Source organism: Microcebus murinus, chromosome 21 (genome assembly GCF_040939455.1).
Source record: "Microcebus murinus isolate Inina chromosome 21, M.murinus_Inina_mat1.0, whole genome shotgun sequence".
Lineage (NCBI taxonomy): Eukaryota > Metazoa > Chordata > Mammalia > Primates > Cheirogaleidae > Microcebus > Microcebus murinus.
In genome coordinates, this window is record NC_134124.1 from 35,069,785 (window position 1) to 35,092,788 (window position 23,004).

Sequence of the window (23,004 nt, forward strand, 5' to 3'; positions counted from 1 at the left end):
CAGGAGAGAGCGTCTCGGGAGAGGCGAGGGGCACGTGGCCGTCCCTCATGGCCCCCAGGCCAGCGGCCACTCCCCAGCAGCAAGGGTCCACTTACGATGGTCATGTCCCGGCGAGGAGGGGGTCTCTGCCGCATCTTTGGTGATCCTGTGAAGAAAGGAGAGCTTGCTTCACCCGCGTGCAGAGCTCTGCAGATACAATTCCAGAGCCGGGTGCCGGGAAAGGCCTATTCTCTCCCGCAGAAGCCCGAGCACGGGAGTTAGGCAACGTGGCGCAGCACCCTCTCGACACGGCTTTTTCCGTACCTCTTCTACACAGGAATGGAAGAGGGTGGTGCTGAGTTCTCGGGCAATGGAAAACTTTCCAGGAATGCCAGAAAGTGTAGGCTTCAGGATAACACAGAGACGGGTCCCAACCCAGCTCCGAGGCTCACTGGCTGCTGGCCTGGGACAGATTAGCGGGCTCTCCGAGCACATGCCTCATCTGTAAAATGGGCATAACGCGTGCCTCCTGGGGGCAGCAGTGCGGTAAAAGGAAACGACATCTGTGAAGGGCTTGGCACGTGGCAGGCATGCACTACATGTTACCACGCCTAGCTTTGTGCTCAAGAACAAACCCAAACTGAACAATGCATCAGCAAACTGAACCAACACGCTTAGGCTACTGGCTTCAGAGGTTTTTACTCTGGAGTCTGGCTGCCCTACCTCTAGGTCTCAGGGTCGGGAAGAGAACGACTCGGCAGCAGTCCAAAGCCCCTGCTAACGGCAGAACACTGAGGAGGCAAGCTCATGGATTTCCAGAGCTGGTTCAGAGTGAGTGCACGCAGAGGGGCAGTTTGGCAGTTGGGGTGTGGAGGAGACTGCTAATCCCTCAAGCTCCCTTTCCCCCTGTCTTGTCTTCTGTTAGAATAAATACCGATAGAGTCTCAGCCCAGATACTTGGCTGTCTATATAAAGACTACATTTCCCAGACTCCCTTATAGCTAGGTATTGCCATGTGATAAGCTCTGGCCAATGAGATGTGAGAGATGGTGGAGCATGCGTAGCTTCTCCCTGCCTGCTCTCCATGGGCTGGGCTGGGGGCTAGGCATACTGGACCAGGTGGGTGAGGGCAACACAGGATAGACGCAGCGTAACAGGACTCCTGACTGCATGGAGCCGCCGTATCAGCCCTGGACATATACATGGACTGTTAGTGAGAGATATCTAGATTATTTGAGCCACCCTCATGGGTGTATTTATGGGGGGAAGGTCTTGGTTTTAACAACTTCACCTGTTTCTAACAAGGACATGGGGCTGCAGATTTTCATTTGCTCCTCTAGTGCAAATGGGAATACACTTATATTCTTGGCCTCAATAGACCAGAGTCACAGAAACTGGGAGCTGGCCAGAAGCCCTGCCATGGCACGTGACAGCGTGATCCGTGTTTTCTCAGGGCTGCTGAGCAGAGAGTATGGACTCAGGGTGGAGATTATGCGGCTTGGTTGAGTGACTCAAGGAGTTCACTGCCACTTGGCAAAAACGGAGAGAAGCTCAGCAGGAGCAGTGGCCCCATCTCTATGGGTAGCAGGAAGTCCTTGTTCAACAGACGGGTTCCTGCTGCCCTGCATGTCCAGGACGGGATCATGGGACACTGCACTCGTGGCCAGAGCCCTGGGTACACTGCAGACCACAGAGAGCTCTACCCTCAGGTGTGCTGGGAACACTCAAAGGTAAACTATTAATATGCACGGGGAAGCCTTGAAAAGCAAGGTGGGCGTTGTTGGAGTGAGCTCGACACGGGTCACCCTTTTCCTCCTCCCTCTGGCTCAGAAGTGAGGCCCCGTGCAGGAGTGGAGCGTGCACGGCACGCCTGGGTTCAAGCCCCGCCCAGCACCCACTAGCTGCGAGGCCGTGGACACCCATCTCACTCTCTGACTCCTAGTCTGTAAAACAAAAGCAGTAAGTCCCTCGAAGGCAGTTATGAGGGGTCAGCGGGACTAATTAGAAGATTCCTGGTGCTTCAAAGACAGTAGCTTATGTGGCCGTCGTGAGACAGTGGGAGAAAACACAACCCGGGGCAGGAAGGCGACGCCTCTCCGCTCAGATTCTGCAACCCACTGGCTGAATGACCTTGAACGAGCTACCAGGGTGTCCGAGCGTCTGTTTCCTCAGCACCAGGCTGGTGGCAGCAGGGCTGCCGTGAGGATGAGGGACGATCCGTGAGAAGCCCCAGCACAGGGCCTCGCGGTTCTGCGCGCAGTGGGCCTCAGGCCGGGCGCCGGGGAGGGCGTCACTCACTCTGCCTGATGTCGCCGTCGGGCACGGGGCGGCCCTCGCACCGGCCGTCCCGCTGGTTGTGGAGCAGCTCCCGCTCCCTGCCCGCCGCGCTCTGCTGCCGGGCGGCGCCGTCCGAGTCGAGGGCAGCCGGGTGTGCGGGTGAGCCGGGGCCCAGCTTTGGGGGTAAGGGCTCCCCACTACTCTTCTTCAGGTAGGAGGCGGGCGCCCAGCCTTCTTTGCCCTGGTACCTGCGAGGAGGAAGGAGGACGCTGGTCAGGTTGGTCTGCCAGGCCCAGGGGAAGAGGCCTGGCTCCTGTGCACACCCACGTCAGGTCCCAGGTGGCAGGAGTGATGGGCCACGACCGCCCGGGCTGGAGGCCAGCACACCGCTCGATCCTGGTGCAGCCAAGGCCCTCGGCTCGGCCTTCAAGGCCTTCCCAACCTGGCCTCTGCTTGCCTCTCCCATGGCAACAGCCACGACCCCCAGCCAGGTGAGCTCCAGTCTGCGCTCTTCGCCTCTGCGCTGAGCCGAGCCCCTGCCGCAAAGCCTGGCACAGACACGCGGGATCCAGGGCTGGCAAGCATTAACTGGCTGTCACTGAAGCATGGAGTGACAGTGACCCTGACAGGCCAGCTCACTGGTCCCCCAAAGGGAATTCGAGGAGTATGACAATCGCTTAATTCTCTGCACGACAGAATTCAGTTTAGTAGCGATGACCAGAGGGGTCACCTGGACCAGAGCTAAGAGCCAACTGTGCACATCTCTCCCGAGCTCCAGGCTCAGCAGTGTCACACGTGGAGTCTGAAATCACACCGGGTGGGAGTGTTTTCTCTGTGGCAACTGTCAAACTCCGTAACTCGAGTATTTCCCCTTTGAAAATTGGTGGTTAGACATTGACCAGCATCCACAAAATAGGTGGCTGCATCTTTGGGGAAAGTTGAACAGACCCAGTGGACTAAAAATGGTATATGGCAGGGCCAACCCTCGTGTCCAGGATCGCTTTAGGAACTATTAATAAACAGCACTGGGTTCCAACAAGAAAGGTCCTTTATAACTGGAAGCGAATTAATGAGGAGGTAGAAATCTGTACAGTTCAGTGTCTATCAATCTTAAAATACCCTCTGAGAAGGAATGTCCCAATTAGAAATGTCAGGCTACATATCATGCAATGCACTCAGTACCAGACAGTTCATCATTTGGGGACACAAAGCATAAACAGAGAGGTGCAGTGGGGAGTGGGCTTTGGGCGAGAAGTGGATGGCTCAGGGCCTGCTCTGTTACTGTCCGGCTTCGGCCAAACCTTCAGCTGGCTGCAGCCCTCGCCACAGCCCAACCACAACCTCATGAGAGACCCTGAGTCCAATTAAGCCACTCCCCAATTCCAGAGCCACTGAATTTTGGGATAATTTGTTATTCAACAGGATGACAGACTACTCAGTACACGTTAGCTAGCGTTGCCGCTGCTCCTTCACGTTTCAGTTCTGAGGTGCCCTCGCTCAGGAAGCCCTCTGAGCTCCAGGCTGAGCAGCCTCTCCTCTGTGCTCCAAAGTCCCCACACGGCCCTCTGACACGCCACCGAGCCCTGCTCTGTCGCTGTTTATGAGTCTGCCTTCTGCGCTGGGTGGCGTGAACGACTGTGTCTCGCTTGTTGTCAACTCCTCAGCTCCCAGAACAGGGCTTGGCCCAACACAGATTCTTGGTGTGTGTCTACTGAATGAATGGATGCATGAATGAATGAATGCAGTGGCACATGCTCAGCTTCGTGTGTGGCCCTAATGTCCTGCCACACGTCACAGTGCAGACACCAGGTTGCAGGGAACTTGTCCACTCTCGCCCTAATTTCCTGCAGTCACAGCCTGCCTATTGGAGTGACCGAGGAGGGGTTCCCAGGACTTTCATTGCTAAAACTGGGACTGTCCCAGGCAAGGCAGGACGCGCTGGCCACTCCACCTGCCTATGAGGTTCTGATGGCATCAAGGGGTGACAGCGCTGTGAAAAGTGTTTGAAACGCACGTCTCCTGCTTCTCCTACAGGACTCCGAGAGATGAAGGCAGAGTACCTGCCCCAGGACGGACCACAGTCCCCGCGGTGCTCACGCGCCCTCTCGGTCTGAGAGCGGCCGGAGGGGCCGCCACCCACACGGCGGCTCTGGCCTCCAGTCAGTCATCATGGGAAACATCTGGGGGGGAGCTGCTTTGCCGGGCCGCTGCTACCCGCGCCTCGGTGCGTGCACGGAAGGTTTGCTTATTATGGACTTTCCGGGAAGGATGTGGGTGGGGAGGGAGGCCGGACAGCACACAGAGGTGTCCTTCCATGGTTCAGCAGAAGCCTCAGCGGTCACTTACACGGTACACGGTCACCTACAGACCTCTGTGAAGCCGGAGCCCACGCGACCCCAAACCCACCCAGCTGCGGCGGCAGGTACCTGATCTTCCACCAGCCTTCCAGGTTTTTCTGGATGACCTCCACCACGGCCCCCCTCTCCAGGTTCATCTCGTCCTGGTCCCGAGCTGTGTATGGGTAGATGACCGTGTACTTCTCCTCTGTGGGCACAGAAGGATGCTGGGGTCAGAACAGGACACTGGGAGTCCTGGGATGCCATGCAAGGCCCTTGCCCACTGAGGGAAGATTTCTTCCAGAGATTTCTGTGTGCCCCCCAGACGGACTCCCACCTAGCCCTGGATGACCCTGTGCAAGCAGCAACAGGACACAGGACAAAGGGCAGGTCTCACTGCCTCTGAAACCCATCGGTGTCACACATTCATCCTCACCCGTCTCAAATCTGGGCTTCGAGAGGTCACCTTCCTGACCACCTCGTACAACATTCCGATCCACAGCATGCGTCCTTACCCTGGTCCATTTTTTATTTCCCCTACACCAGGAATTACCTTGTAACACAACATACACTTCACTTATTTATTTTGTTTCGTGTTTGTTCCCCTGCTAGAATGGGAACTCCATGAAGGCAGGGGTTTGTGTCGTTCATTCCTACATCTCTAGTGGTGCCTGGTGCCTGGAATATTCAGTAACTGTTAGCAAATGAACAGTAAATGAACCCCAAAGGGCAGGCGGGAGCCGCTGTGCTCACACAGAGGGGTAGAACCCTCGGTGGCTCGTCACCAGTTCTCGCTGGCGGAGAGTTCAGGATAAGCTGAACTTCAACAGCGATGGTTTCAGGCTGAAATCACCATGGAGGAAATCACTACGGAGGAGGTCACGGCTAGCAACTCTCATCGCCTAGCTGGCAACTCATCTTCAGTTTTCATTAATTATGTTCAAGCCTGGGAATCCAACCATGCCCGAAGCCTCAGTTTTCATCAATGTGACTGGGCTCCTTCCGCGCCACTCTTTGTGGTCTCGCCGACCCCTGGAGCTGTGGGGCCATCCTGCAGACCCGCCTCCTCCCGACAGCTGTCGCCAGCTGTGTCCCTCCCACAGCGCACCGGGGGCCTGGGCTCAGCGGGGAGGTCACACAGGGTCCCGCTCAGGCGGGTGCTCCAGAGAGGGAGGGGGGAGCTTCCACCCGCAGTGGCATCAGCTCTGGCCGCTGAAATGGAGAAAAATGGATGCGTGTCCCAGGGGAGCCCGGCAAGGACAGGAGAGGGCTTTCCTGTTTGGGTTCCATTTCCGCTTCTAGGCTTACCAAGCCAGCTGTGGCCTGGTGTCCATGGTTAGTACGTTGGTGCGGACAGGCTGTCTGTGGCCTGCCCAGCTGCTGCAGCGGGAGGCAGAAAACACCCAGGGCGTTTATTTATTTATTGACTTAGCCTGCTGACCTGCTCTGTGGGGGCTGAGCCGACTCAAGTTGCACACATCCTGTGCTCGGCAGAGCCGGCTGCTCCCTCGCTCACGGAAGCTGGGGGCTGGGGGCTGGGCTGCAGGCTGGAGGGGTCCAACCCCACAGATGCACAGAAGTTCTGCCTGGTCCGGGCGGAGAGTGGCCCTGCCTGGGCCCCGGCTAAATGCAGTCAGTTCTGGGAGCTCAGAACTCCTGGGGGCCCTGCACCCTTCCGCCGAATTGCACAGAAGGATTCTCCATCACCCGAGGCCCTCTTGGGGATCCATGGGAAGCTCAATGATGCCAAACAAAGTGGAGGTGGGCGATCCGTGCAGTGTACGGCGGGCACCTGCTCGTGCTTCCTCCTTAGCTCGCCTGCGCCCTCCCCGGTACTGCCAGCCCCTGGCCGCCCACGCGGTTCAGGTGAGGCTGCGCTGGCACTGGGGCAGGGCCAAAGTGCCGCAACCCCTGGCCGCTGCGCTTGGTTTCAGGGATAGGAAAGGCCAAGTGGGTTAACTGGAACCCATCCCGGGACCTGCTGAAGGAGAAGCTCTTTCTTTGGTAGATGTCCCTGCAATGTGCCTGGAATTGCTGCCAGCTTGCAGGGTGGTGAGAGCCCCAGGTCCTGATGGCATTTCAAGCACCTGGGTCCAGCCATGTTGAAGCCAGCCTTACCCTGGGCTTTCTGGTGATATGAGTCAATTATTTCCTGTTTTGTTTAATCTAGCTCACATGAGTTTCTTTCCCTTGCAACTCAAACAAGCCTGAAGAAAGTAACAGGCCACAGGTTTAACATTAAAGAAACCCCTAGGCACCATTTTTTAGCCTGGGAAACTATTAGAGCACCAGGGTCAAGAAAGATCCCAGGCTTGCTCCTCCCAAACCCGCATGCCAACACACACACACACACACACACACACACACACACACACACACACACACGACACACAGGACCACTGTTTCTCACATGCAGCGGGCAGGGGCAGTTCCAGAGCAGGGAGGCTCATGCAGATGCAGGGACCCGGCTCCAAATACCAAACGGGGAAGAAAACTCCAAGGTAGGCACCTTGACGCCAGCTGATGGCATACAAGTCCCCCAGAGTCCGGCGGCGGCCCACGGGCCGGGGCAAAGACCAGTACCTCCAGGAGACTGGACGGCCAGCATGTGGGGGAAGGGCAGAGGGTAAAGGTGAGAAGAAAGCACTGAGACGTCTAGAGACAGGTTCCCACCCAGGAGAGCATTGCTTCGCCATCTATTCCACGCCCCAGGTGTCTTAGAAAGACCAAGTTCCTGAGTATTAACCCTGAACTTGAGTGAAGAGGCATCGGCCAGACATAATTCTATTCCTAGCATGATGTAAAGAGGCACTACTCATGGGAGAGGGAAGGAAACTGTGCAGACCCTTAGCAAAATGTGGTTTCTCTCCCATCTTCTAGCTGTGGGACGCTGGCAAGTCTCCCTACCTTTTGAACCCTGCTTCCTCATCTGTAAAATGGGGCTAATAACCCGTCCTGGCAGAGGCGTGCTCACGGCAGTCTCTGCTACCCGTCTGAGGGGGCTCTGGCTTCCATGAGCCCCCCGCTTCCCTGTAATCCCCGTGTCAGCCCAATCCCTCCCGGACACAGAGCAAACCCAGACATTTTACTCCGAGGGGTGTCGGCTGTAATCCAACCAAATGCAAAACCATATACAGCTTCTTTGTTAACCTCTGAGCACAGAAATATCCCCCTTCTCACTCTCTTTCCTCATAAATATATGCTTCAAGCAGCTTTGTGCTTTCTCAACACAATCAACTAAAGGCCAAAACCCCTCAAACTTTATGTAACGTATAGCTAACATGATAATAATTGTTTCTGGTTATTTATTGTTCTAGATTCTTTGCATGTGGGATCTCATTTAATGTTTTAGAAAATCCTATGATATAGATGTCATCATTTCCATTTTGAGGAAAGGATGAGGGGGCTGAGGTGTGGCAAGGTCAAGTCACTGGCCCAAGATCACCCAGCCAGCAAGTGGGACGGCTGAGATTAAAATTCAGGTCTGTCTGACTTCACACCCCTTTTTATCAGCAAAGGTGAACCCATGCTCTGGTTTGGGGACTGCTTCTAGGGGGACGGGGTGGGCCTTGCCTTAGATTTCTGGTACAGCAGGAGCATGGGTGTGGGTGAGCGCAGGGGGCCATCCAGCCAGGACCATTTAAACCAGCAGAGGTCTTTAAACAGATGGGGACAAATGTCTTGCAAATGAGCCAGAAGCAACTCCAGCTTCGTGGCCACGAGAATAACCCTGCAGAGGAAGAGTGAGCCTCCTGGGGTCCTGGGGTCCCATGACAGTGTTAGGGCCCCAGCTGTGGCCAGGTTGAGCTGGGCTGGGTCCCAAAGGACGCTAGAAAGAGTGGGCTTGCCCCTTAACCCTGATCCCATGCCCTGGCGGAAGGCAGAGATGAAGAGGAGGGAGCCCAGCAGGGGTGACGTACAGGTTCTCCCCAGCAGGTGGAGGCTCGAGCTCCTTCCTACCTTCTTCAGGTTGTAGGGAAAATTCATCCTGCACCCCATCCTGGCCTTCGAGGCACGTGGCCGGGACCCAGCCTTGCTCTTCGGCGGTGCTGACGAACCACCAACCTAGGGAAAGGAGAGTGGACTGATGTTAGTTGGGTCAAGTGTGGGGCCTGGGGTCACTGTATCGATCAGTTAACACTCAGGGTACGGCTGAAAAGTTACCATTTTACGGGTCGAATACAATTACCTGTGTTGGCTGCTAACTGCTAAACACAGGCTAGCAAGAAACTGTCTCCTAAGCCTGAGAAAGGGAGAGAAAGGTTGTCCCAAATGATGAGAATAAAGAATGTCTATCTTTACTGAGATGTACAATGCACCAATCATTTTACTTGGATTATCTTCTACAATCTTCTCATTATCATCCCCACTGCACAGATGAGGAAACTGAGGCTCCAAGAGGTGCTTGGACGTGTCCAAGCTCACACACAGCCTGCGGTAGAGCTCTGGTTAGTGCCAGGCTGTCTGATACTGAGGGCTCTGCCCTAATAACTTATCCGAGACACTGATTATCTGGGGGGCCTGGTGTAACCCCAAGGGTCCTTAAAAATGAGGGAGGGAGGGAGGAGAAGTCAGCAGGAGATGTGGATGTTGAGGAAGGACCCAGAGGTAGGATATCGCTGGCTCTGAAGATGGAAGAAGGGGCTGCAAGCCAAGGAACGCAGGCAACCTGCAGAGCTGGAAAGGGCAGGGGAACAGAACCTGTCCAGGGCCACAGCCCTGCCAAGACCTCGACGTTAGGCCAGCGGGACCCACGCTGGACTTCTGACCTACGCCACTGTAAGATAAGGAATACGTTTGTGGTGATTTGTCAAAGCAACAAGAGGAAGCAGACACAGGGCCTGCGGGCTCTGTATGATATAAGTGGAGAAATGGGATCCGCTCCCAGATCACACTGCCCCAGCCCTGGAGACCCCAAGGAGCAGAGAAGGAAGGAGCAGACTCTCGAGCGAGCCTCCCGGTCCTACAGGGAGGCCCTGGCGCCCCACCTTCCTGACATGCAAGTTACTGTCTGCGTGACTTGACGGCGTGTGCCAAGTGCACGCCACGGTGACTGGCACCTCTGTGTGTGTGAGTGAGAAGGGACCGAACTCTGGGGCTGCCACACCAGTGGAAAACCAGAAATCAGAAAGTCTGTCCTGTGCTCTCCTGAAGAGTCGTGTTTGTAAATACTCGCACAGGGACAAGGAAGCTGTCCTAACAACCACAGCAATGAGGTGCCAGACACTGCCCTGAGTGCTCCTAAGATGCTAGATCCTCGCAGCAGCTGGGGGGCGCTCTGACATCGCCCCCACTGTGCAGATGGGGAAGTCCAGGCTCAGTGACTTCCCAAAGTCACAGAGACAGAAAGTGGCGGAGACAGGACTTGAACCCAGGCCATCTGTGAGCTCTCAGCCATTTCACTAACGCCTGGTGCGCTGCCGGAGGAGAGTGGATTGGAGCAGCCGCTGGTTGGGAAGCAGGGACTTGGGCAGGATCTCAACATTTCAATTGCAGTGTCCATGACCCAGCCGTTCCACTTCTCTGTCTCTAACGTGAAGAAACAGGCGACGTGCACAGATACGAAGCCCTGTGCACGCTAGAGGCAAATACGGCGTATTTGGGCATCGAGTGCCATGCTGAGGTTAAAAAGTGTATAGAGGAGCTACATGGTGACTAAAAAAGAAGCTAATTGTAGATCAAAATGTATAGAATGATACCACTGGGCTTAAAAAAAACCAACACAATTATATATACACACACAAAATATGATATATATATATGTGTAAGTATGTGTGTAGATATATATATACGGATATATGTGTACACCGTGTTTCCCTGAAAATAAGACTTACCCATAAAATAAGCCCTAGCAGGATTTCTAAGCATTTGTGCAATATAAGCCCTACCCTGAAAATAAGACCTAGTGACGGGCGTGGCTACGCAGTGCATCTGCACAACCCATGCATTTTGTCTTGAAGCGGTAAAGAAGGCGAGCAGCCCTTCTCATCTGCCCCATCGTGACAGCTACTATCCCAGAGGTGACCGGAAAGGTTCAGGCAGCCCCAACAAGGTCGGCTCCCCCTGTCAGGTCCCGGCCATCCTGTGCGTGCTGCAAGCTGAGGCTTTGAGGGGAAAATAACACATCCCCTGAAAATAAGCCCTAGAGTGTCTTTTTTTTTTTTTTTTTTTTTTTTGAGACAGAGTCTCGCTTGTTGCCCAGGCTAGAGTGAGTGCCGTGGCGTCAGCCTAGTTCACAGCAACCTCAAACTCCTGGGCTCAAGCAATCCTTCTGCCTCAGCCTCCTGAGTAGCTGAGACTACAGGCATGCGCCACCATGCCCAGCTAATTTTATATATATATTAGTTGGCCAATTAATTTCTTTCTATTTATAGTAGAGACGGGGTCTTGCTCTTGCTCAGGCTGGTTTCGAACTCCTGACCTCGAGCAATCCGCCCGCCTCAGCCTCCCAGAGTGCTAGGATTACAGGCGTGAGCCACTGAGCCCGGCTTTAGAGTGTCTTCTTAAGGAAAAATAAATATAAGACCCCATCTTGTTTTCGGGGAAACACAATACATACACGTGTGTGTGTGTATATATATATGTGCATATATATAAAATTATCAAGAAGGGGCCGGGCGTGGTGGCTCACGCCTGTAATCCTAGCACTCTGGGAGGCTGAGGCGGGCGGATTGCTCAAGGTCAGGAGTTCAAAACCATCCTGAGCAAGAGCGAGACCCCGTCTCTACTATAAATACAAAGAAATTAATTGCCCAACTAAGATATATAGAAAAAATTAGCCGGGCATGGTGGCGCATGCCTGTAGTCCCAGCTACTTGGGAGGCTGAGGCAGGAGGATCGCTTGAGCCCAGGAGTTTGAGGTTGCTGTGAGCTAGGCTGACGCCACGGCACTCACTCTAGCCTGGGCAACAAAGCGAGACTGTGTCTCAAAAAAATAAAATAAAATAAAATTATCAAGAAGGGCTATCCTGAGGTTTGGAAAGGGGTCAGGGTTGAAGCTGGTAGAAAAAACAGATTTATCATTAATCTTTTAAGAAGAATATATCCATGTATTATTTGGGAAGGTAAAATATAATTTTAAAAAGTTGCCATTTCGTTGGCTACTTGAAGATTTGACCACCCCTCTGCCCCCCACCTTCTTGCTGCCCTCGCCCTCCGCTCATGCCGACACCCCACCCTGGCCTCCACTCTTCTTCCAGCAACTGGCCCTACCTGACTGCCCTCAAGCCGCCCGAGCAGCGGCACTCCTGTCTTTACATCCCCAGGGAGTTCCCCAGCCACACTGCGCGATCCGCATACACTCGTTCTCGGAATTAGAAAGTCACAAGGCCATGGGTCGGCTGGAACTGGTGTGGAACTCCAGCTCTGCAGCCGGTTGTGAGATCCTGGGTGAGTGACTGAGTCACTTGGAGTCTTGCTTTTTTCAGTTGTGAAGCAGGATGACAACTCCTACACTGAGTGATCGAGGAGGTTCGCTCGGCTAACGTTGGTCTCATGACTAATGGCAACGCGATTCAGATGATGCTGGAAACATCGTCTTTCCCCTACTCTTGGATCTCAGCTGGTCACTGGGGTGTCACAGACTGGCCTGCTAGTGACATTGGCCAACATCACATTTTAGGCACTGCGAAGCCGGTGCTTCACGGTGCTTTTTCCCGGAGAGCATCTGCGCACGCCCAGCCGCCTGCCCTTGGCCTTCAGTGGTGTGCAGGGGTGCTCTGGGCTGACGAAGCCACAGGGGAGCAAACCCACTTTTTTTAGTACCTACTGTGTGCCATGCACAGATTTAGACACTCACTCTATATTATCTCATTTAACCCTTATAATAGCTAACAGAGCAGAAGTTTTAGTTTCCAGATGAGAAAACTGAGGGTCAGAGGATGCCGCAGTTGGACTGCTGTGAAGTGTGGAGTTCGGACGGAAATCCAGGCGCAGTGCCCTAATCATACCTTATTCTCTCCCAGACCCAGCCGGCGTCTGGGCCCAGTGTTCCCTGTGCCGGGTGGCGGGGCAAGCAGATGGGGAGCACGCCTGCCTGTCGGAGCCCAGAGCTCAGGGCGCCTCCTTAGAGACTCCCAGGGTAGTCGCAGGCAAACCAACAGAGAGAACTTCCGGGGCGTGCTCGGCTCTGCCTCCAGGTGCTTTAACACCAGAAGGAATGTTTATGAACTGCGAACCTCAGAACAAGGCGGCAACATCTGACCAGCAGGCTGCTAGAGCTGCGACCATGTGGGACATTCCAGCACTGTGGTCAAACAGGGGTGCTTTCTCGGAGGCCCTCAGCTGGACCTGGGGAAACCGGCCAGCCTGGACTGGTGACATCAGTGCACGTGAGGGAGGCGGTCTAGGGGCCCACCTGACTCGTTCTTCTCGATGATATCCACCACCTGCCCCACGCTGAGGCTGATCTCCGAGCTCTCCTGCTTCTGGTAGTTGGCCACCACCACATACTGCTCCAGGACCATGGGGTCCACCGAGGTCAGGTCACCCCCTGTGGACAGGAAATGCAATCAGACACATCTGGCCACCATCCATGCATGAATGAGCAGGAGCGGGGGCGGGGGGGGGGTCAGGAAGACATTCCAAACAGAGGAAGAAGCAGTCATAGGACTCGTCTCAAGGGTGACCTCACCCATTTGTTCTTCTATTCATTTGCTCACACAACCACCAAAATTTATCAAGTGCTTGTTCTGTGCAGGCACTGGGGGTTCCGAGTTGATTAAGATATGGAACCTGCCCTGAGAAGGCTGACAGGCTAGTGGGAAAGCTCATTCATTCCCATCTATTCTTCCATCCATCCACCATTATCCATCCATCCATCATCCATCCATCCATTCTTCTAGCCACCAACCATTTGACCATCTATCCATCCATCATCTATCCAACTAAACACCAATTCACCATCCAGCAATCATCTAATCACCCATCCAAAATGACTCATTTATTAATCTGTGAAGTCACCAGTGATGTTCCAGATACCGAATTAGGTGCCAGGGGTACAAATGTGAATTAGACAGCTGTGACACCCACCCTCAAGTAACTCAATCTAATCAGGGAGACAGACACATACAAGTATATGTGAGCGAAGTATACAGACTTGCATAAGCATTAGTCTGTGATAAATGAATTGCTAGAGACAACCAGGAGGCCAGGACAGAGAAAGAATGGGAAAGCGAATGCTGTACTAAATGGGGCAGTCAGCAAGATCCCCCCTAAGGAGGTGACAGAGAGCAGGGACCTAAGCCGGGAGGGGATGGGGAAGAGTGGTGCAGGCAGATCTGACATGGGAAAGGGCTTGGGGGCCTTGGGAACCGGAAGGAGGCCAGGGGGCTGAAGCCCATGGGAAGAGTGGTCCGGAGTGAGGTCCCAGAGCCGGGCACCGATCGGATCAGGCGGGGCCTTCAGGGCAAGCTAAGAAGCTTGGATTGTCTTAACCTTAAAGTAGAAAGTCAATTAAGGGCTTTAAGAGGGAATGACAAGGTAAGATTTGCATCTTCAGGAAGATAACTCTGGCTGCCATGTGGAGAACGGACAGAGGCTGGCCAGAAGGAAAGCAGGAGACCGGACGGAGGTCATCGAGTTGCTAGGCAAGAGGTGGCAGTGGCTCTGGACCAGGGCAGGGCGGAATGGAGTGGACAGCGGCTCCAGGGAGGCCGTTTCCACAGGATTCAGTTTGGACGGCGCCCCGGGAGCTGGGCAGCCCTGGTTAAGCACTCAGGCATATCCGACACATAGATGAAAAGACGCCGCAGAATACAGGTGATTTAAACTAAGGGACACCTGAGTTCAGAGGCTCCGATGAGAAGGGGCCGCCTTATCCTGGAGCGGCTGCAAAGCATGAGGGCGTCTCTGCACAGCCGCTTCCTCTGCCTGGGCTGTCCCCTCTCCTCCCAGGCCAATGGGACCACCCGCTCCCAGCCTCCTAACCGGCTCCCTGCCGCCAGTCTTGACCCCTGCAATCTGTTCTCGACACAGCAGCTTCAGCCATCCTTTCCAAAGGCGTGTTAGGTCACGCTTCTCAAAGGTCAAGGCCCTGCGGCGGTCCTCCCCTCACTCATGAAAGCCCCGGTGTCCTACAGGGCCTGCCCACACTGCCTCGGAAAACTGAGTAGACCTCATCTCCTCCTCTCTCGCCAGTGTGGCTCAGTTGGTTACTTGTCCCCCATTCGTTCTTTCTTCTGTGCTAAGAGAACTCCTGGGTTTTGGTGGGGCACACGGCCACTTGGAGTAATAAGACTCCTTTACAGCTGGGAGTGGTCATGTGAGTAAGCTCCAGCCAGTGGGATGGGGTGGAATGGCGTGCAAATGCTTGGCAAGAGAGCTCAGGGGAGGGAACTGTTCCTATTCCACCCTTTACTCCTCACTGCTGGCTGAAACGTGAATGTGATGGCTGGCGTTGCAACAGCCGTCGTGAGCCATGAGGAAACCTTAGGAGTGCTGGTCACGTATGGCAGAGTGGCGAGATAGGAGCCTGGGTCCCTGCTGCCACTGAACACTCTATGCTCCTGGACTATCTCTGGGGTTTGAACTACAAAGAAACAAAATTAGATTGTTTAAGCCACAGTCATTTTGGATTTTCTGCCACTTGCTGTCAAACGTGATTCACCCACATACCTGGGTCACCGTGCCCTGGCCAGCAGCCTCTTCCCTATTCTGTCACGCACGGCCTGTTCCCATCTCAGGGGATTCTGCCTCTGCTGCCCTCTGCCGGGGACCGTGCTCTCCAGGGTTTTCGACTCCAGAAGATAAGCTTATCTTCTAGAGTAGAAAAACAGACACCGAGGACACGCGCCATAGGTATACACAGTCCATCATGGCTGGGTTTTTTAAACCGCTGTGCAAGAAATAAAACTGAGTGAGATAGGACAAGGCCGCCGGGGACAGCCTCATGGATAAGAGGCCTCTTGAGCAGGAGCCTGAAGGGAGGGAGGGAAGAAGCCATGCGGAAACCTGGAGAGGGCAGGCACGGCCTCCTGTCTGCTGCTGTGCCCACACCGCCTCAAGCTCACAGGCCTGTGTTCCCTGTTGGTGTGGGGGACCCAGGAAGGTTTTTATAGTTTTAAAGCAGTGTAAAGAAGGAGAGTGAGAGGATGAGAAAGAGTTGTTATTAGTAGTATAATGGTAACAATAGATTCTATATGTGACCTACAAAGCCTAAAATATTTACTATCTGGCTCTTTAGAGAAAAAGTTTGTCAACCCCTGGCCTAGAACATGGATGGTACCTACTAGGGCTCAATAAATATTTGAATTGTCCAGGTACGGGTAGCTCATGCCTATAATTTCAGCACTTTGGGAGGCCGAGGTGGGAGGATCGCTTGAGGCCAGGAGTCTGAGACCAGCCTGGACACTACAGTGAGACCCTTTCTCTAAAAACAAAAACAGGTCCAGGTGCGCGGTGGTGTGCCTGCGGCCCAGCTGCTGGGGAGGCTGAGGTGGGGGAGGTGCACAAGCCCAGGAGATGGAGGCTGCAGTGAGCTGTGACTGTGCCACGATGCTCCAGCCCGGGTGACAAGTGAGACCCTGTCTCAGAAACAATGTTTTTGAATGAAAGAATGAATATTTTAAAACACAGCTTTAAATGACTTCCTATCTCAGGGAGAACGAAAATGCCTTCCCTCACATTTTATTTTGTCTATACATCTGTCTTTTCTACCAGATTGTGAGAATACTTCCCACCTGGGGACTTTGAGCATTGCCAGGCACATGGCATGTGATTAATAAATACTGAATGAATAATAATAATAATAATAATAATAATAGCTGAAGAACAAGGCTGTCTTGTTCACTCAGCATCTAGCACAGGTGCTAAATAGACATTTGTGGGGTGAGTGAACAAAGGATGAATAGAGACTTCTAGAAACCCTTCCTGCTCTACACAAGGCCCCAGGCCTCCTCTTAAGAGCACACAGTGCTGGCAGCTGTCCATCCTATGGAGAACTGAAGATTATTCCTTCTTGCTTATAAGTGAGAAGAGAGGATTTAGTTAAGTGTGGATCCAGTTAAGTCACGTAACTGTGTCCAAAAAGTTCAACTCTTGCAGCCTAGTTTTAACACCTGGTGGTGGCACAGTGGTACCTCATACAATTTTCAGGACTCTAATGAACACACTGGTCTGTTTATTTCTGCACTAACTCTTCTAACTAGTCTGCCAGTGGGATCTGGCAAAACTCTGAGCAGTGTCAGAATCAGGGAACCATAAGCCTTGCTGTGAGCAAGACATGAAGCCAGGAAATGAGCAGGACAGAGTGTGGGCTGGGGCTCACAGGAGCCCCAGGACTGAGCAGGGACTGCCATAGGGCTCAGGGCTGGACCATCCCCCCAGACCCGCTCTGGGCCAGGTCCGACCCTACTGCCTCGTTTTTCCATGGCAGTAGCTTTTGGACTGTAGTTCTCTGTCGTGAAGCGGTTCAGAGTACATGCAGTTGCTTTTTCAGCACCAGTTCTTTCAGAGCCAGTTGCTTTCATTTTACTCAGAGCACTCAACTTATCGAAAGGGTTGAAGAAAGTTCATTCGTTTGGTCTACCAGCAGTCTCAAACCGGGCTTCCACGGTTCAGTGAAGGGAAGACACCTACTGGTGGAGGGTGATATTGCAGCCAAGCTCTATAAGGCATAATAACTGCAATACCTAAAAATTGAGGCAGGCAGCTAAACTGTAGGAGTTGCCAAGTATGAAATCAAAGGATGCTTAGGCAACGAATATAATTCTTTTGGTCCAGCAGGAAATAATAACAGAAGAAAGAGGTCAGGAGAAAGGAGGATATTTGACAGTGGAAGGGTGATTTTATTATTAAGTGCTATGAAATATTCTCAAGAGGTATAGTGCCTAATCTACCACAACAATTTTCTATTTGGGTATTTTTTCTTCATGATGACATGTCTTGTATTTTTAAAATGATGAGTAGAGTGGAATTTTCCTTCCAGAAATTCACTATACTGCTAATCTTACTGAAAGAGTCACTAAACAAGAGAACCCTTAAATAAGTAAAGGGTGGAAAATCAGGAAGATATTCCTCAAATAATCAGATGATCTGTTGAATTTTGGTGAGAAGGCTCTTTTTTTCTGCAGGATGAACAGAATTTGAGACCACATTAACCAAAGTCTGCAGGGGCCAGACAGCCAGTCATGACTGGGAAATGCCAGAGACAGACAAGCCTTCTCCACACCCCAGAGTTCTGGCACAGAAATCTCAGGAGTTTGTCAACCTTAAATCCCTTTAAAATCCAATCAAAAAGGCTGATTCTAAAATACAGGAGGTGTTCAAAGGTCAGATAAAAAATAAGGCTAATCCCAGCATGGGTTCTTAGTTTGAATGAAAAAAGGTGCTATTTTCCACTCAGTTGAACTATAAATAAACCCATGCCCCATCATTGTAGGTGAATGATACAACAGAGGCCACCACAAATTAGGGCTTCTTCTCTCTTTTCCAGACAAGTCCTCTCATCAAGCCTGTTCCAACTGGACACTTTTGTTTTTCACAAACCAGAGCTGTCTCTTTCCTCTCTTCCCTCCCCTCCCACGCCCGTTCCTTCCAGGAAAAGTCTCTGCACACTCAAAACCAGAAGCTCTGCCAGCCCTGGAGTGGCAGCTCCTCTTCTCTCTGCTCTTTTCTAAGAAACATACAATTATCCCTGCGGCTCCAGAACTATTTGCAGCTTTAGCAGGATGCCATGGCTTTGGCTAGTACCTATTAAACTAGAAAGTAGAGCTGTAAACAGAGGGGCTGGGAAAAGGTCAGAGTTAATTCCAGACACCAAACCTTGAGGCAAAGAGGCCCAGTTCCTCTCTCCTCTTTCCTCCAAGAATGGCCTCAGGGCCCATAAAGCTGACCACAGGCCCTGTACCCAGGGGCAGTGAAGGTATTGGAGCCTTTGAACTTGGAATTCCTACTGATGCTGGTCAGGGACACCCATGTGCTTCAAACATTAGTAGTTGTAATAAAAATAGCAGCAAGCATTTATCACCTACAACGTGCTGGGCACTGTTTTAAGTGCTTTACATGTATCATTATAAATCCTGTAATAATCTATGAGGCAGACTGCTATCATTATCCTAATTTTACAGATGAGGAAACTGAGGCCCATGAGCGGAGGAATCCTTTTTCACTTCTGGGATCTCTGCTTGCTTGCCCCCTCTATCCTTATTAACTCCTTCAAACCTCCTGGCATAGCAGGAAATTAAAGATCTTAGAATTCTAGAAGTTCTGAAGACCACGTTGGCTCCAAATGTGGTATGGGCCAGAGCCTTGCAGTTGAGGAGGATGATTTTGGGTGGCAGGAAGAAAAAGTTGGGCTGTTGTTAATCAAAATTTATAAACTGCAGGTGAGAACTCAATCATTCCTCTGCATACCGAAATTTCCATCTTCTCGTTTTCCACGACTGCTTTTGATAGAAGAGTTGTGTCATCCAGGGAATGGAAAGATAGTTAGGAAGGAAGATAATTTACTTTAGGGAGAATAAAAGTGAGCACAGGAATTGCCTAACATCGCATCTGTCATTGCCCAGTACGGAGGGTGATGGAAGGACACACAGAGGCTGGGCCTGGCGCCGAGCATGTCACATGGATCAGGCCCAAATCCGCCAGACATTCCTGCCTCCCGGCTCGTACCTCAGCTGTCCCCTCAGCCCAGAATGTCCTCCACTGTATGCAAAGCTCCTGCTCATTCTTTAAGACCCAGGGTCCCTCCTTTCTGACCCCTCCCAACACCTGGGAGGAATGCTGTTAGCTCGGAGCTACCACATCACTTTGTATAAAGTGGATCAAAGGCATTTAACTCCGCACAGCGTGGTCAGGAAGAGGTCTGTCACCCCTGCTTCATAAAGGCATTCTTGGGGAAAGACAGGAAGTCTGTCCACTTTGTAATTTTTTTGGTATAGGATGAAACAACCTCAAATGCTTTTTTTCTGGGAAACAGGTAGGGTATCCATTCATCCATCCACCATCCATCCATCCATCCACCATCCATCCATCCATCCATTCATCCATCCACCCTCCATCCATCCATCCATCCATCCATCCATCCATCCATCCACCATCCATCCATCCACCATCCATCCACCATCCATCCATCCATCCATCCATCCATCCACCATCCATCCATCCACCATCCATCCACCATCCATCCATCCATCCATTCATCCATCCACCATCCATCCATCCATCCATCCATCCACCATCCACCATCCATCCACCCTCCATCCATCCATCCATCCATCCATCCATCCATCCATCCACCATCCATCCACCATCCATCCATCCACCATCCATCCACCATCCATCCATCCATCCATTCATCCATCCACCATCCATCCATCCATCCACCATCCATCCACCATCCATCCATCCATCCATCCATCCACCATCCACCATCCACCATCCATCCATCCACCATCCATCCATCCACCATCCATCCATCCACCATCCATCCATCCACCATCCATCCACCATCCATCCATCCATCCACCATCCATCCATCCATCCATCCATCCATCCACCATCCACCATCCATCCATCCACCATCCATCCATCCACCATCCATCCATCCACCATCCATCCATCCATCCATTCATCCATCCACCATCCATCCATCCATCCATCCATCCATCCATCACCTTTCCATCCATCACCCACAGTATCCCCAGTGTGGAACGCAGGCTCTGGCGCACAGTAGGTGCTCAGTAGGAGTATGCTGAATGGAGAGAAGAAATGGAAAATATTCTTACCGGATTTCTTTTTCCCAATGTGCTCCCTGTACGGGAAAGAAAGCGGGAAGGGAAGAGCATGAGTCAGCACTCGCGTGGATTGACATGAGTTACTCCATTAGGGAACTCAGGCTCCCCACCCCCCACAACACCGTCAGGGAATGCATAAAACCCAAGCCAATCCCAAGGACCCAGACTGCCTAAAAGAGAAAGCGTTCCTCGTCACCGTCTCCCTTTGTCTGGAAAGTGCTCTGCGCCCGGGGACTGGCGTCTCCACTCATTTGTAGAGTGGAGGCTCTGGGGGGAGTGAAGGGGCCACGCGGTCTGAAAACAGGACTTAGGCCGCCATACTGCACCAAGCCTGACACCGGCCTTCTCAGGCAGGGCAAAGGTCCCTGCCCCACTCCTCAGGGTCCCCTAAGCTGCAGACAAGGAGCAGAAAGTGCTTGGCAGTAACCGGCGAGGGGAACACACTAAAACCGGGTAGAAGTCTGGATAGTGAACACAGCAATCTCCCTGGTGGTGACAGGACAGACACTACTATGGGCTAGAGTTCACAGGAAATAATGGACGATGCCTCCCTTGCATTGGTCAGACCACTCCAGAGTCTATAAATACAACTGTGTTACAATTATAATATCACAAATCAGGGGTTACAAAGTACTGTTAAGTAAATCATCTCATTAGTAACGAAGTTTCCAGTGGTTGGGCTGGGACAGATGTGATACCAGTAGCATCAGCTAATAATTACTGGATGGCTCTACCCTGTGCCAGTACCCTGCTAGTGCTAGACACAGTTAGTGCACTTATGTTTAGTTCACTTACTTAATATTCACAATAACCCTGGGAAGTAAGTACTAGCTTCATCCCCATTTTACAGATTAGGATAACAAGGCACAGAGAGGTTTAGTATAATAACTTGCCCAAGGTCACACAGCTAGCAAGTAGCACAGCCTGTACCTGAACTAATTTTTTTAAAAAAATGATATATAATTGACATACCACAAAACTCATCCTTTAAAAGTATACAATTCGCTGGTTTCTTAGTATATTCACCAAGTTGTGCAACCAGCACCCCTAACTAATTCTAGGACATTTTCATCACCCCAAAATGAAACTCTGTTCCCATTAGGAGTCACTTCCCATTCTCTCTCCTCCTAGCCCTTGGCCACCACTCATCTGCTTGTTGTCTCTAATGATGTCTGTTAGGGACATTTCATACCAAGGGAATCATACAACATGTGGTTTTTTGTGACTGGCTTCTTTCATTGGCATCATGTCTTCGAGGTTCGAGGTTGTTGTAGCACTTAACAGTACTTCATCCCTTTTTACTGCTAAATAATATTCCACAATATTCCAATATTGTGTATGGACAGACCACAGCTTGTTTGCCTGCTACTGGACATTGGGTTGTTTCCACTTTCGGCTATTACGAATAATGCTTCTATGACCATTTGTGTGCAAGTTTTTGTATGGACATGTATTTTTATTCCTCCCAGTTATACTGCTAGGGCATGCGGTAACTCCAGGTTTAACTTTTCGAGGAACTGCTAGACTGACGTCCATGACGGCGGCACCATTTTACATTCCCATGAGCAATGTATGAAGGTTCTAATGTATTCACATCCTGGACAGCACGTGTTAGCTATCTTATCTTTTTGATTATAGCTGTTCCAGTGGGCATGAAGTGATATTTTGTTGTGGTTTGAATTTGCACTTCCTGGTAGCTAATGATGTGAGCATCTTCTCATACGCTTGTTGGCTATTTGTGTATTTTCTTTGGAGAAATGTCTATGCAATGTCTGGGCTTTTCACCACCGTGTAATAAGGCTTCAGAGAAGCTGGGGAGAGGCAGGGAGCTGAGCCAAGCCCAGGAGCCTGGGGCTGCGCCGTGTGTGTCTGCAGGGAGTGGCACAGCCTGGCCTGGAGCCGGGCTGGCTGATGTGGTGTCCTCTAGCCGGGCGTGACATCAGCGAGGTTGACCCCTGCAGCCCCGGGAAGGGCGGGGGTCAGAGTGGAACACCCTAGCTCACCTTCACGGGCACCCACCGGGCCCTGGGCAGGATGCTGGACCTGGACTGACTCACTGAATCCTCACGTGACCCTGTGAGGGCTCCTCCACGTCCCAGATGGAGACACTAAAGCCCAGAGCGGTGAGGGACCCTGCCCAGGACTGGAACCCGGGAAGTCTGGCTGCAGCCCGCTCTCCTGACCACAACCCTGCACCGTCCTGTGGGCAAAGTTTCCCTTTTAGCTGCCACTCCGAGACGCCCTAACCTAGGTCCCTCCAGGCTGCTTCTCCATAGAGCAGCAGCTGCCAGAGCTGCCGTCCAGGCCTGGGACCCGAGCCGCGGTCTGTGCTGCTTCAAGTCCCAGGCTCCTATGGGGCCACACACCCATGCTGGTTGCTATCACGGTCCCAGGGCAGCAGGGGAGTGGGGCAACAGGGCTCTTGGGTTCAAGCAGCGGCTGCATGCACAGGCTCAAGCAGACACATTACCTTCTCGCTGTGACACACTCGGGGTGTTCCCAAGCTTTCCTGCTCACGGGGGCAACAAACCTCCTCTAACGCCACCACTGGGAACCCATCATTGCCCCATCTCAAAACTGGCTAGAAAAGACCCCCAATTTCCGTCTCAAACCCTAACTTGGGCCTGAGCTACAGGATCCCAACCAAGGCACCAACGAGCAGTCACCCTCGAGGTTCC

At 52.3% G+C, this 23,004-nt stretch overlaps 1 protein-coding gene across 1 annotated transcript in view; it reads right to left on the reverse strand.

Annotated features, from left to right (window-relative positions):
- Window positions 1–23,004, reverse strand: part of SH3PXD2B (SH3 and PX domains 2B) — a 105,028-nt gene that overhangs the window by 16,889 nt on the left and 65,135 nt on the right. Inside the window, exons 6-11 of the mRNA XM_012765497.3 lie at window positions 20,318–20,343; window positions 12,949–13,083; window positions 8,553–8,657; window positions 4,683–4,800; window positions 2,278–2,504; window positions 96–145 (exon numbers count right to left, since the gene is read on the reverse strand). Of these exons, the coding sequence (XP_012620951.3) occupies window positions 96–145; window positions 2,278–2,504; window positions 4,683–4,800; window positions 8,553–8,657; window positions 12,949–13,083; window positions 20,318–20,343 (661 nt within the window). The remainder of the gene's footprint in view (window positions 1–95; window positions 146–2,277; window positions 2,505–4,682; window positions 4,801–8,552; window positions 8,658–12,948; window positions 13,084–20,317; window positions 20,344–23,004) is intronic.